Here is a 14630-nt window from a genome sequence, read left to right on the forward strand (position 1 = left end):
TGGGAAACAGGTGAGAAAAATGGAGAAACCAGGGGTAGAAACCAGGGGTGCCACAGGAATCAAAAGGGGGGGACACATGTACATATATTGGATCTAGTAAAACTGATCCTCTTGTATTATTATTTTTTACAAGTTTCTCATCAGACCACCATTATATCACACATGATTCCTGTTTCCATTGACCAAGCTGTAAAAAAATCATGGATCCAGCGCTTTTCAGTACTGCTGTGGTGCAAAAATGCAGATCTACAGCACAGATCCTCAGTTTTACTAGGAATTCTCTCAAAATCACCATCAACTCATAGGTCAGATATATGGCTGTAGATGTATTCTGTGATTTGATGGTGGTTTTGTTGTCATCCAATGTAAAATAATGATAATAATGATCACTCATGCCTTGCATCATTATTGTTTTATTACTGACACCTATTTTTATTTTGCTGTCTACCAACATAAACCTTAATTTGGTGGTTTTTGGGTGGACTCCATGTAAGATCACGCAGTACTACTAGATCCAGCTTTTACCCAAACCACATGGGGGAAAAACAAGTGTTGTATGTGTGCTTTCTCTCTTTCTGGAGCATATATATGAATGTAAGAGAGACCTGGGTTAGTAGGGAGAGAAGCAGCCAGAAGATGTGGTTCTCAAAGCACGCACTCAACATTCCAAATATACCCAGGATCCCCAAAAAGCTGGTGACCTCAGAAGGTTGTGAAGATATGTTTACACAAGTATGGGCAGTGCCTAGTGAAATTTCAAGACGGAGGAACTGAACTGTAGCAGCATTTTCAGTCACCAGAGCATAAGGTTTCTGTGCCTTTGCTCCAGAATAAATTATGTAAAGCAAACATAGCTGCTTATATACTTAATTCATATAATTTGTAGAAATGGAAAACATTATCTTAGTGTGAAGTATACACAATCATGCTCTTAACACATCCCCTTGTTTCACAGGCAGAGTTTGTTTGGCATAAGCTAGCAGCAGATAACATGGATCCTGATTTTGTGGAAAGAAGAAGAATTGGCTTGGAAAACTTCCTTTTGCGGGTGGCTTCACATCCCATTCTTTGTCAGGAGAAGATTTTTAATGCATTTTTAACCAAGGTACCTTAATTCTGTCTGCAGGATTTTTAAAAAAACTTTTCCTCTTTATTCTAATTCATGATAAATGCATCAGATTATGTAAGAATTGTGGGGCAGTGACGCGGGTGGCGCTGTGGGTAAACCTCAGTGCCTAGGACTTGCCGATCGCATGGTCGGCGGTTCGAATCCCCGTGGCGGGGTGCGCTCCCGTCATTCGGTCCCAGCGCCTGCCAACCTAGCAGTTCAAAAGCACCCCCAGGTGCAAGTAGATAAATAGGGACCGCTTACCAGCGGGAAGGTAAACGGCGTTCCGTGTGCTGCGCTGGCTCGCCAGATGCAGCTTGTCACGCTGGCCACGTGACCCGGAAGTGTCTTCAGACAGCACTGGCCCCCGGCCTATAGAGTGAGATGAGCGCACAACCCTAGAGTCTGGCAAGACTGGCCCGTACGGGCAGGGATACCTTTACCTTTACCTTAACTCAATGACAGAGTGCATGCTTTGCTTGCAAAAGGTTCTAGATTCAATTGGTGGCTTCTCTTTGAGTAGGAAACACCTGTGTGAAGTTCTGGAAATCTGTTGCCAGTTAGTGTAGAGTCTACACTGACTAGAATAGATATATGGGACTTCATGCAGGACTCTTCAGCCCTGCACTTCAGCCCTGCACTGTTGGCAATACTGAGTTAAGTGGACCAGTGGTCTGATACAGTACAAAGTAAATATCTCCATTGCTCTGTCTGAGACCCAGCAATTATAGACATCGAATAGAAGCCTGTTTTTTGTTTAAAGCATGTAATATTACTTCTACAGTGCATAAAATGCCACAGTACATACAAAACCATGTAAAAAGGATCAAATTGAAAAACAAAGACACATAACATAAAACTGTTGGGTGTTGTTTTTTTTTAAAAAAATACCTTAACTCCTCGTTTCTCTTTCCAGCTGCTTCTCCTGTTCTTAAAGTCATAGTCTGAAAACGTCTCCTAGGGTTGGAGGGTGGGACAAGGCAGGTGGGAAAAGCCATTGCCTGATGGCCAGCAGTGTATTGGGCAGGATAATGTAACAAGAAAAATCTACTGTAGGCTTTTGATAGTTGAATTTGAGTAATGGAAGCGCCCCATTTTCATCTTGTTCTGTAGTATATCAAATCCATATAAATAGCCGTCCAGTCCTGCCTGTTGAAAGATTTTCAAGATTGTTTATTGCATTTGCCCTGTAGGCAAAGCTGAAGTGTCTCGATGTCATAACTGAAAAAGGAGGGCTGCTAGCCTGCTCTGTTATTTTTCTGCTGATTGGTCTTTCCTAGCTGTTGGGAAAAGGGTGAAGTGGGAAAGATTAACTGCCACAGAAGTAACTGGATAGAGCAATAGTTTTCTGTACGCTACTGTGATATTTTAGAATGTGAGCAGTTGATAAATCTTTTAAAATAAAAATATCAGAACTGGCCATTAACTCTTCTCTTCCTGAGTGTGACTCGTTTTCTGCATGGAGCCACCAGAGAGCCTTCAGATTTCTGAACAGGCATTGCTGGAATGTGTTTTATGAGAATAATGAAGGAAGTAATACATATCCTGGCTCTTATACCAGACTGGTAAATACCCATTTGCCTACTCATATGAAGTGGGTAGAAATTGATTCCAGGTGACAGATAGGAAATCATTGTAAATTGGAGCAGAGGTGGGTTTTTTAAACAATTGGTAAGCATGAGCAGATGGGATAATGAAAAGTTCTGTGGGCTGGTAGCTTTTGTGGATTTATTTGCAAGCCTGTCTTATATATCCCATCGTCCTAGTGCCCACTCAGGGCAGCTTACTGTAGCTTAAACACACAAAATACAGTGAAATGCTAGCACTTTTTTGTGTTGGACCAGTGGTGTTACAAAGGCAGCACTCACACATTTATAATGCATTGAAAAATGAAATTGAAATTAAAGTTGGAAATGAAATTTCCTTTTCTAGGAAGGTGGATGGAAGGAAACAGTGAATGAAACAGGATTTCAGCTAAAGGTAATTATCTCCCTTTTATTATAATGTGTGACATTCTGTCAAAGGGTAAGCCTAATTTGCAGCTTCATAATTTAATGTGAGGGGAGCAATATTCAAAATTAATTTTTGGTAACTGAAAGTTATGGCATAATATTGTAAAGAGATTTGAAGAATAGAATTGTAGAGTTGGAAGGGACCACAAGGGTCATCTAGTCCAGCCACCTGCAATACAGGATTTTTTCACCTAACGTGGGGCTCAAGGCCACGACCATGAGATTAATAGTCTCAACTGAGCTTTCCCATTTCTGTTCATAGAAGTTTTGTGACGTAATAGCTAGGCCTCTATACTCAAATGTAACTTGAAATATTGTTGCAATAACTGCTTCTAGTACATTTTTAATCACAAGTGATACCATATTTTATTCTGGTGATAATCTTCTGAAATGTGTGTTTTAAATTTGTTTAAGTGAATAAAATTAGTGTCTTGTGTGTTCTTCATTAGGCAGATTCTAGGTTAAAAGCCCTTAATGCAACATTCAGAGTGAAAAACCCAGACAGGTAAGTGTGTTGTGTGTGTTTTTAGTTTGTGTTGCAACTGGGAGTTACAGTTAATGTGTAAATATTTTTTATTTGCTTACAAGGCCACATCCTTGTTGATATTCACTCTGATTTGGTTTGGTTTGGTTTATTACATTTCTATGCTGCTTTTCATTCAGATGAATCCCAAAGTGGCTTACAAACAATAAATAACAATAATATGATAGAACATAATAGAACATTATAAGTACAGGATAAATCATACAGAATAATTAAAAATAGCAATAGTATAGTAATAGTATAGTCTGTAACAGGGGTCTGCAACCTTTAAGACAAAAAGAGCCACTTGGACCCATTTCCGAAGAAGAAAAACTGGGAGCCACAAAACAAGCCAAATGTAAATAACCACACATTCTTCCCCTTCCCCCATTCTCTCTCTTTTCCCTGAGTCTATTTCAGATAGCAAAGAGGGGTATGGTACCTCTCATATCCATCTTTTGCAAAGCACCATGTGCATAGAGGGCATTATACAAATTAATACATAGAAAAGTGTCTGTCCCTCCCTGCAGTTCAACTCCCTCTCTTTTTACTAATAGCACATATCCATTCCTTGTGCTGGTGCAACTTTCTCTGTCTCTGCAGCAAATCTCGAGGGGGAAGGGAGAAGGGCAGGAATTGCATAGGCACGAGAGAACAGGGGAAATCCCGCATGCAGGATTTTGGTGCCTAACAGCCCTCCCCCCCTGCAATTGCTCTCGTGCTCCCCCGCCTCTCTCTGAGGCCGAGATGCTGCATCACGCCACCTGCTGGCTACCTCTGGACCCCCTCCTCGTCATTGACGTAATTCACCCCTTCCTCCCTGACAGGGAGGGCGGGCCCATTTTGTGGTTCACCTCAGGTGCTCTCCCTCAACTCGGTGGCCACTCAGAAGCAAGGCACGGAAAAGGATCCCCAAGCACCACCGCCACCCCTCACACATACAAAAACCCCGCCCCGCCATTTCCCTCGAGCGTGTGTGCTCTCTCTCCCTCGCCTCAGGTGCCTCGCGCGCAGGGTTGAGGAGAGCGTGGCCTGGGTGGGCGGCTCTCGACGTCACGCGGCGCGGCACGCGGGGCCTGAGGGAGGGCGGGCTGCGGACAGCAAAAGGGAGCGCGCCTGCGTGTGGACGCGCCAGTGTGTGGCCGGCGGTGGCAGTGGCAGCCGCGTCCACCTGAGGGGAGAACTGCCGCTGCGCCCTGGCGTGCCTTCCTGCCGCCACCCTCCTCCTCTTCTTCCTCGCTCCCTGCACCATGAGGGAAGAGGTGCCCCGGAGCAGCGGCAAAGGTGTAAAAGAGCCACATGCGGCTCCGGAGCCGCGGGTTGCCGACCCCTGGTATAGAGCATGCAAAAATATGTAAGTGCAAGTGGTGTGCTGATCATTGGCCATACTGTTGGGGCTGATGGAGAGCTAGAGTCACAGCAGCATTTGGAGGGCCACAGGTTCCCCACCCTTGTCCTATCCCTACTGGGAGTAAGCCCAATTCAACTCCATTGGACTTCTGAGTATACATGTATAGGATGGTGCTGTAAAGCTCTTACAAATTTGATATTTTTTCATGGATGATTTGGGGAGCCCCTCATTTATGCTGCAACTCAGTATTCAAATGACTTCATGACTAGTTAAAATGATCTCTCACAAATACAACCAACAAATACAAAACATAACTTTTCCTTCTGCTTTAAGGTTTGGTGACTGGCTATGGCTCTATTTCTTTCCATGTCTTTTGCAGAGGGAGTAGACTTTGACGAGAAGGGCTTGGGAATTTTGACTGGTAAAAAGATGAAATGTTGCCTTAACTAAAATATTTTCAGCTAGAGTCTTTTTGATTTAATAATTTGAAACGGATTGCTAATGAGCATTTCAAAATATTAGCTGTTGCAGTTGTTCTTGAACTAAGTATAGCGCTCTTTCTGTCCTAAGCAACGACAAAGAGTGATGATGAAAATGTTGTGGTCTGCTGATGGAAAGTAAAGAATATCTCAGTGATGCATTAATTAAACCCTTTTCTTGCATCATAATCCCTCTCTTTCCCTCCAGTCACTCACAGTTTAAAACAAAATTTGCCAAGCTCAAAGATTTTAGTTAGTTTCCTATACAACTCCGCAAGCTACTTTCCAAAAAGCAAATGCAGAACATGGCAACATATTGCATGATGAAATTAGTGTCTCTGCTTGTGTTGGCTGAACCATGTGCTGATAAAGGCAGTGCTCTCTAATTCCCTTCAATTCCCTAGACCACTTTTACATTTATTTCAGCCAGGCTTGCTTACTCTTTTTCAGTTCTCTTTGTCTCCTGTTGCTATAAGAATGGGAAATTGGACTGTAGTTAGTCCTTTCCCTTATATTTCAAATGCTGGCAAAAACCCAAAATCAACAAACTCCAACTGAGGGGAGAATTCTCTCATTTTTCTGATATATTAATCTTGCACGTGGTTAACAGTAATGGTAGCTATTTTCAGGCAATGAGAATCATTTGTTTAGTGTGGAGACAGATGTGGAATTGTTTTAGAACAGTAGGGCTAGCTATACAGTATTTTCACTGAGTTCCGTACAAACATACAGTGTTCTTTCATGGGCATGTAGCTGAAAGCTCGTACTAGATAGCACCTGTGACATCAACCACACATTCCTTCCTCCCCCATCCCTTACCCCAAAGTCACAAAGTCTATGCCTTTGCTAAAGTTTGGGCCTTGTCATGTTCCTGATGATGGGGCCTACCTCTCATCCTTTATTTCTGGCAACTTTTCCCATAGCAGTGAGGCCTCCGGCTTTAGATTGGAGCAGGGAGTTGCTGGTCTGTGTTGGATGTGCCCCTGAGACTTCTGCACTTAATCCTCTGTGTCTCTTCTCCCCTCTCCCGCTGCAGTTGGCTTTGAAAAAAGTTTTCTGTTGAATACTTTTTTTCAAGCCTAATTGCAGTGTAGGTTGGGTAGAATCTTGACAAGTTGTGCAGCTGAAGAAAGCACTGCTGTGATAGATAACATTTACTGTGGTTCCTGAAACCTTTGGATTCTGTTGGAGCATGCTGTGGCAGTATTTACAGATGCACTGTAAGCCCTTCCTTGCCATAGCTGAGTAAGTTGAGGGAAGGGATGAAATCAGTAGTAGCAAGAGTCAAAACAAGCCCATGTTGAGCTGAGTCTAAATTTTGAAGGACTCTGCACTCATGAATGTGTGCTAGCAAAAATAAATTTTGAGACTTCTTTTTTGAGAGTTCCAGCAACTCTACTTCTGACTGCTCTTAAATTCTTACATCTGCCTGCACCCTTAAAATACTCATTTTGCTGAGACGCAGTTGCACTTTGAAAACAGCTAACTTGCCCAAGCTAACTATCTTTCAGCAATTTTTATTAACTCTGTTTGCTCCAAGAAGCATTCCACAGTCAGCACTAGTTGGGGAAGAGTTTGATTCCCCCCCCCCCTTTTTTTTAATGTGGTCATTATCTACAGAACCGTACCAAAAGCACTTCTGAAAAAGGGTTTAAGAAGGGCCAATTTTTTTCTGTTGATAGCTGATTTTTATGTTTCTGTATTTTGTAACTGAATTCACCATGTTGTGAATGTGTAGCCCTTGCTTTGCACTGGTAGCTTAAGTCAGTGTATTGTTTTCCATCTGTCTCAAACTGCTGAGGTTTGTGCTTGAAATGTAATATTGCGCCTAAATGAGGGTACTACATTTTATTCCAGCATCTCTTTGTCCAAATAAATTGTTTTACAAGCTGACCAAATGGAATACTGAACAGGCTAGTAGTTAAACCCAAGGCCTCGTTTTGCTCAACCAGCTCTTCCTTGCATTAATAAGAGTTCTGCCAAATCCTTACTTTAGCTGATGGCTGCTACTTCAGGAAGCTAGAGATAATTCTACTTAAACAAGTCAATCTTTTCCTTAAACTGTTCCATTCTGAAGCTGTCATACAGTTTATGGCAGTTTGTGTTCCTGATTGCTAATGATCTGCTATCTGTTTTTGCATTCCCAGGAGATTTACAGAACTTAAACACTACAGTGATGAGCTGCAGTCTGTCATATCACACCTTCTGAGAGTCAGAGCTGTAAGTGTTTCCTCCTTGGATTCTAATGGAGAGTAACATTTATCAACATTGGTTAAAGTACAATAAAAGAATCCATCTATCCCTTGTTGATGTGCAGCTGATTTGATTGTAGTGCTGGGTTTGGAAGTGGCCATTTATTTTTCTAAAAAATGTGCCTTTGTTTTGTGTCCCAGAATTCACGAAATAGCAAGAAGTTGGAAGAAGAAACACATTTTTAAGTGTGGTTCTCTGATGTGAGGGGTAAAAAAAACCAGGAACAATTTCACAAATTAAAAAAATGGTGCTCAAACATAGGACTCCCCTTGGGAGGTGTGGATAGTCAAATACTTCTTTTTGTGTTTCCCAGTTAGATTATTATGGGTCCCACCCCCCCACCCCGCATATCCATTGTACTGTGTATAGTGGTCAACCTCTTAGATTTGCTTTGATCCCTCCCATAAGAACATCAGACTGTGCTGTGAGCGCATGTGCCCATTTTTCTTCTTTAGTTTGTTGTGGGGCTGGGGAGAAGATTTATTTCAGAATAAACCTCTGCCTTGTGTTTGGGAGCGATGTAAGGAATTGTTTGGTCCCATAAGAATATCCATTGGTTTAAGTGTAGGGTCTGATATCATGGGTCTGAAAAACTAAATATACAATTGCTGACCTACTTAAGGCAGTAACTAATAAAGCAATTCTGTTAGCACAAGGACTTCTGGTTGTGCAACAGAACTTCCCCTCCTATCCCGATTGCCCCTTAATCTGTTTTCAGGTTTCCCTCAACCCTCCAGAGCAAATTTGGGAAGGATGCTAACAGTACTACTTGGTTGGATTCTGCCCATAGTCTCCATGTTGTCTGTTTCTGTCTTAGGCTGTTTATTAGGGACTAGTAAGGAGCTGATATAATTCTGTTATTCCAGAAAACTCAGTTTGTCTTGAAAGTGAGCCAGACTTCAGTGCTGGGCATATTGTCAAAAATTACAATTAAGGCTGGCAGAAAACTCACACCTGATACATTACAGAAGAGTCAGCAACTATTTTGCAAATGCCATCATATCCCGTCCTGATATCCTTACATTTGGAGGCCATTGACCATTTGGATAACATTGTAATTCATTTAAAAAAAAAAAATTGACAAGATTTTCTATTAATGGTGTCTTAAACCAAACAAAGCAGGCCCGATGTAAAAGAATATATTTTGGTGGATCATGATGGGATTGGAACAATGAAGAGAGAGCAATTCAAATAAGCATTTTCTTGTTTCTGTAGAGACCAACAAGAGAAAAGAAAATAAAATTCTTGCCCCCTGGTATTTTATTAATGTAATTCAGGCTAGCATTCCAGAAGGAAAAAGTGGAATAGAGCTTTGTTAATGTGGATATCTTATATGGTACACTTTTCCTAGAACGCTTCAATTAAATAATATGTCTGGAAAAACTGACCCCTGCTTGCTTGCTTTAGAGAGTGGCAGATCGGCTGTACGGTGTGTACAAAGTCCATGGGAATTATGGAAGAGTTTTCAGGTAAGATATGAAAGCAATTTACCCCTTGATTGAGTGAGATTTTATTCCCACCTCTCCAATTCATATTGGACAAAATCAGCTATAAAAAACAAAACTATAAAACAACTTTTTAAAACAGGAAAGCAGTAGATAAACAGTCAAGAGGTGGTGAAGGGAGACAGACAGTGAAGTTTTTAGCTGGTATCAGAATAAAAGTTGGGGCGGGGGGGGGTGGGAATGGAGCTCCTGTCATTGGGAGATTCACATCCTAAACATCTTCATACCACAGAAGGCTCCTTTCTCGCATGAAACCTGTTGGAGGGAAGTGACTAGTGGGTGCTTCGCTTCCAGGGCTAATAGAAGCTTGGCCAAAGGTGGAGTGGGGGCATTGTTCATGTTGTGGTCTCAGTCCTGATCAGGTTTTCTCCCTGTGACTGTTAACACCACTCAAAAAGCTTGTAATATAACATCAATGTGTTTAGTATCGCATGCAATTTAGTCTTTAAAAACTCTGTGTTTTGCTCTTGTCAGTAAATGTTGCCGAAAAGCATCTCTAACACCTTTTTAATCGAGTTCAACAAAATACATTGCTACTTCCAATCCGAGGGTACAAACTGCAGACTGGGCTAGAGCTGAAGTCTCAGGAATCAAAAGAAAAAGTTTCATGACTGCAGAAGGCTAAGAACCACTGCTACTTGAGTGTCTTTTGTTGCCTCCCAGCTATCAGGAAAAGGGAAGCAAGAGGTAGCTTATTAGCAGATCCCCTTTGCAGTACTTTGACTGTACCTTATTCTGTGCAAAGCCTGGGAGAAAGTCCAGCCACACTGTGACATCATGAAACGTGACTAGAGAGCATGAACCTTTTGATCACATTGCATGTGACTTAAATGACAGGTGACTTTTTAGTGCTGTAAGAAACCAACCACCATCATGACAATTTCCAAGATGATCTATATTTAGTTGTTTCAAGAGCTGACTGAAGCAATAAGCTTTTGTGATTTGTATGCCTGATTGTGAACTTAACTTGGCCATCTTACTGGAAAATTAAAGAATCTGATTCTCCTTTTTGTGTTCTGCAGCTGGCACATTTAATCCACTAGGCTAATTGATTGCAGATGTGCATCTCTGATTTTAGAACTCTAAACTGTATCAGTAGTACTCCTGTAATTATGCTAGATAGAACACAAGATGAACTGCATATTAGTTTTTGGAGTGCTAGGTTTCTTTGCAAGATTTCTGTAGGTTTTCAGTAATCTTACTAAAAATATTATTGAGATTTTAGCATAAAACGACATACCAAAATAATATAAGACGTACGTTAAGAAAATATTACTGAAACTCATGGACAGTAGACATAATGTTGCCAAAAAATAACAGACTATATTTGGTGAAAGGTTAATTTAGTAGAGCTGAAAGGCAAGTGCCATCTTTATTTTAAAATCCTGCTATGAATTTAGTGATAACAAATAGACACAATCAAACTCCATCAAAGTATGTTTCAGGCTATGGATGAGAAAATATTTCTTTTTAAAATTAAAGCTTTATTCAGTATGAAATTTAGTGATAACATAAAGGTGAGAAAGAGTGCTTCTCCCCCAACTTTTGGGAAGTCATTTGTTTTTAAGTGTAGTAAAATGACGTGGAGATGCTTTCCAGTTTTAAATGTTCAAACAAGCTTCTTTTGGGGGCCTTAAACTGTTGGGAGTTCTTAAAAGTCGTATTTTACATGTGGTGTTTAAGATAGGATAGCATATCTTATAACAGACTTTCAAATTTTGCATTCAGAACTACTGCTTGCTCGGAGGAAGTACAGCAGTTTAGCCAAGTATAACTTGGAGGTTTCTCCATATAGATACCACCTGGGGAGAGACTACATACAGGATGCAGCTTATTAACTTTCTCACCCTTCATGTGTTATGTTGTTTCTTATTTAAAGGTTTTTTCCCTTTTCTTTTTTGTCTCTAGTGAATGGAGTGCAATAGAGAAGGAGATGGGGGATGGGCTGCAGAGTGCTGGCCATCACATGGATGTGTAAGTATTGACTATCTGAGAGTTGATGGAATCCAGATGGACACATTAAGAAGGGGTGCATGTGTAGGAAAATGTAGTTTTGAGAAGATGGTGTGTTTTGAAAAATAGCACTGTAGGCTGTTCAGTATTTCACTGGCTTTAGCTTTGGACTGCTTCAGAATCTGTTGCATTAAGTAGCCCAAGGAATCCCTGGTGACTTAAAAAGGATTTCTTTTTATTATTATTTTGAAACTATAGAAGAAGTTGGAAACGCTTCCAGAGTTTCCTTTAAGCTACTATGCCAGAAACTGGTAGAATGAAACCTGATGTTCTCCATTTGTTTGACAGCAGTAGCTGTTCCATAGATACTATATAACTTTATAGGTTTGGGTTTTTTTAAGTCACATCTATTTATTGCCTGAATTTTTAAATGGGTTCTGTAGGGTATTTAAAATCTGAGGAATTTTCAGTTATCCTAATATGTTGCAGTTTAAAGCCCTACATGATTCAGGCCCCAGGTATCTGAAAGACTGCCTCTTTCCCTATAGATTTGGGTGATGAGATTGGCAGAGGGTGCCCTCTTGGTAGTTCCTCCATCCTCAGTGGCTGGAGACCTGTGAGAGAGCATTCTTTGTGGTAGCCCCTGAGCTGTGGAACTCCCTCCCAACAGTGGTGTGTCTGGCACCCCCACTGTACAGCTTCCAATGAATGTTCTTTACCTTGACCGTTGATATCTGAGGTGTATATTGTCATAAATTATACATCTATTTTTAGGACCCACCTTTTTGTGAATGAAAGTTGTTTTTAACAGTTTAAATATTGTGTTTCAATGGTGTAACTCACCTGGGATCTTATGGTGGTCTTAGGGATCTTAATGTAAAATCATCATCATCATGAACAACAACATCATTTAGGCAGAGCTATCAGCGTGTTTATTTTGCATTGATCAGTACAGAAAGGTAAAACTTGAGGCTTATTCTCTCTCATTCTGAAGCCAGTGGGACTTAAAATGGTGTAACTCTGCTTAAGCAGTCAGCAGGGGCTTAGACCATAATGGTGATGGAAGGTGTTGGGGGCTGCAGGCTGCTTTTCTCTCTGGCTGTCTTTGCATCTGTAATGCCTGGAAACCTGAGGCTCTCAGGAAGCCAGAGCCTGCCTATCAAAGTTAGCTGATCCTCCATCTCAAGGATTATAGTTTCAAGAAGTGTCCCACTGAGTATTCTTTTAAGTGTCTTCAACATTTTGCATCCTGGAAAGCACTGGAGAAGCTTTTTCAAATTGGCAGAACACCATCCCCTTTCTGGCTGTACTGCAACATTTCTTAAAGTTATTTGGTATAATAGTATTTGATCAGTAGGTGAGCACCAAAATTCTTCTCCTGCTTTATTGGCTACCTAACATAATGTAATAGTTGTCTTGTAAAATTCAGTTCGTATCTTTTATTTCATATTTTTAGCTGCCTGTTTGACTGAAGAGTGACAGTCAACTACTCTAACCTATTTTATTGGGTTTCCCTCCCTTGCAATAAAGTTGCTTTCTTTTTAGCAGAAAATATGTTACTAATATAAGATTTATCGTTTTATTGTAGCGCAGGCTTGGAAGGCTTTTAAGGAGCATTTCTCACAAGTGCCTTTTCAATATATTTTGTTGTTGTGAGAAATATGTTTCTTGACTAGTACATAATTATTTTACAACACTGATGAAGTTTCAGGGGCTCTTTTATCTGTTATGCTTTCTTTTGGTAGGTATGCAGCTTCAATTGATGATATACTAGAAGAGGAAGAACATTATGCAGACCAGCTGAAAGAATATCTCTTCTATGCGGAAGCTCTTCGGTAAGCATATTAGCATAATTTCTATGATGATTCTAGTTCTGTTTAAAGCATTGCAGTTGAGCACATTTGTAAACAGTTTACAAACATAAAAGATTATTGTGCAGGTGAGTTCAAAAGCTTCCTCATACATGGAATTCTGGAACAAGTTGCTTTCTCAGCCTTTTCTCCAGATCTGCTTGTAATAGGGAAATAATGGGGCTCACATAAAAGTGGTTGTACGGGATGTGACAGAGGTGCATATGGCTGTAAAAGTGAGTTGAAAGCAACATTGAGAGAACAATTCTCCCTAGCATGTCAATTGGATCAGTAATGCATTAATAATGATGATGGGATTATTAAAATTCAGGCTAGATGTTGGTTGGGATGTGTATTTAAAATTAGATTTAAACAGTTGCACATGAATCTCTTTTATTGAATTGTTTTTAGGGCTGTTTGCAGGAAGCATGAACTTCTTCAGTATGAATTGGAAATGGCTGCTCAGGATCTGACATCGAAGAAGCAGCAATGTGAGGAATTGGCGACGGGAGTAAGCCTGGTTTCATTTTTTTTCCACTTTCCTTTCCAAAATCTAGAATTGGAGAAAGCCAGGTTCTTACGCTAAATGGCATTAATGTATTGCTTGCTGACAGGAGACTTGTGAAGGGTCTTACTCAAGTTGTAGATCTTAGTAATTTATTTCACAGCGATTTATGCTGTTCATGCAAAACTTCTGTATGGAAAATGTATGTGTTGACCACAAGGGTGTGTTACATGCTGCTCGATAAAGTGCAGTTTTTGAACTTAGAGGGAGGCAGGAGAGAGAGAGGGAGAAACTTTTTACTTTTAGACATTTTAAAATATTATCGAACAACTTCCCTTGTTCAGTGGACTGGGAGGCACCCAGTGAATTTGGATAAACAGGAGTGTTCTGTGTACTTGGTGGTATTGGCATCGGCATAGTTTATCTCAAGATTTTGAGAATGCACAGTACTGCATTCAGAATACTATTATGGATAGCTCTATTTGTCTAACAGCATATATGTTTGTGGTGATTGTGAGATGGAGTTGATCATTTGAGTAAGTCAAAGGGGCAAAGCTGTTCGTTTGGAATTTAATCACATTTTTAAAAAACTGTTATGGAAGGGATGCGTGTCAGGAAGGAATAGAAAGGAAGATATAAGCCATGGGAAATATTACATTTATTGTAAATCATAAGTATGTATGATATAATCTCCCTTTTAATTACTAGTTTTTATCCCTTACCTGTTTTAAGTCTTATGCGTTCAGTTTATCCATATGTTTTATCATATGCTGGTCTGTGACCAAAATAAAGTTTGATACTGATACTCCCTGACCATACCAGGAATAGAGCAGTGTGTAAAAAAAATAAAACACTAAGACTGAAATCTTGCATATGGTTACTTAAATCTTTCTGAAACAAATGGAGTAGCTTAACTCCCTTTTAACCTAAACATTCAGCTATAAACATGGACTACTGAAAGAGGAGTACTTATAATCAAAATTCAGTAATAGCTTTTTTAGAGTTGGAGCCACTGTTTCATTGGTTCATTTCACAGAATCCTCTGAACCATTATTTGGAGGACAGGGGACTTGCTCTATGCTTCTCTTTAT

General features: G+C 40.3%; 1 protein-coding gene across 1 annotated transcript in view; it reads left to right on the plus strand.

The window, feature by feature from the left end:
* SNX4 (sorting nexin 4) overlaps positions 1-14630 on the plus strand; it is a 34796-nt gene that overhangs the window by 8874 nt on the left and 11292 nt on the right. The window contains exons 4-11 of the mRNA XM_083411411.1: positions 956-1105; positions 3041-3088; positions 3570-3625; positions 7621-7693; positions 9134-9195; positions 11140-11205; positions 12930-13019; positions 13446-13545. Of these exons, the coding sequence (XP_083267537.1) occupies positions 956-1105; positions 3041-3088; positions 3570-3625; positions 7621-7693; positions 9134-9195; positions 11140-11205; positions 12930-13019; positions 13446-13545 (645 nt within the window). The remainder of the gene's footprint in view (positions 1-955; positions 1106-3040; positions 3089-3569; positions 3626-7620; positions 7694-9133; positions 9196-11139; positions 11206-12929; positions 13020-13445; positions 13546-14630) is intronic.

This window comes from Podarcis tiliguerta, assembly GCF_965153285.1.
Source record: "Podarcis tiliguerta genome assembly, chromosome: 1".
Lineage (NCBI taxonomy): Eukaryota > Metazoa > Chordata > Lepidosauria > Squamata > Lacertidae > Podarcis > Podarcis tiliguerta.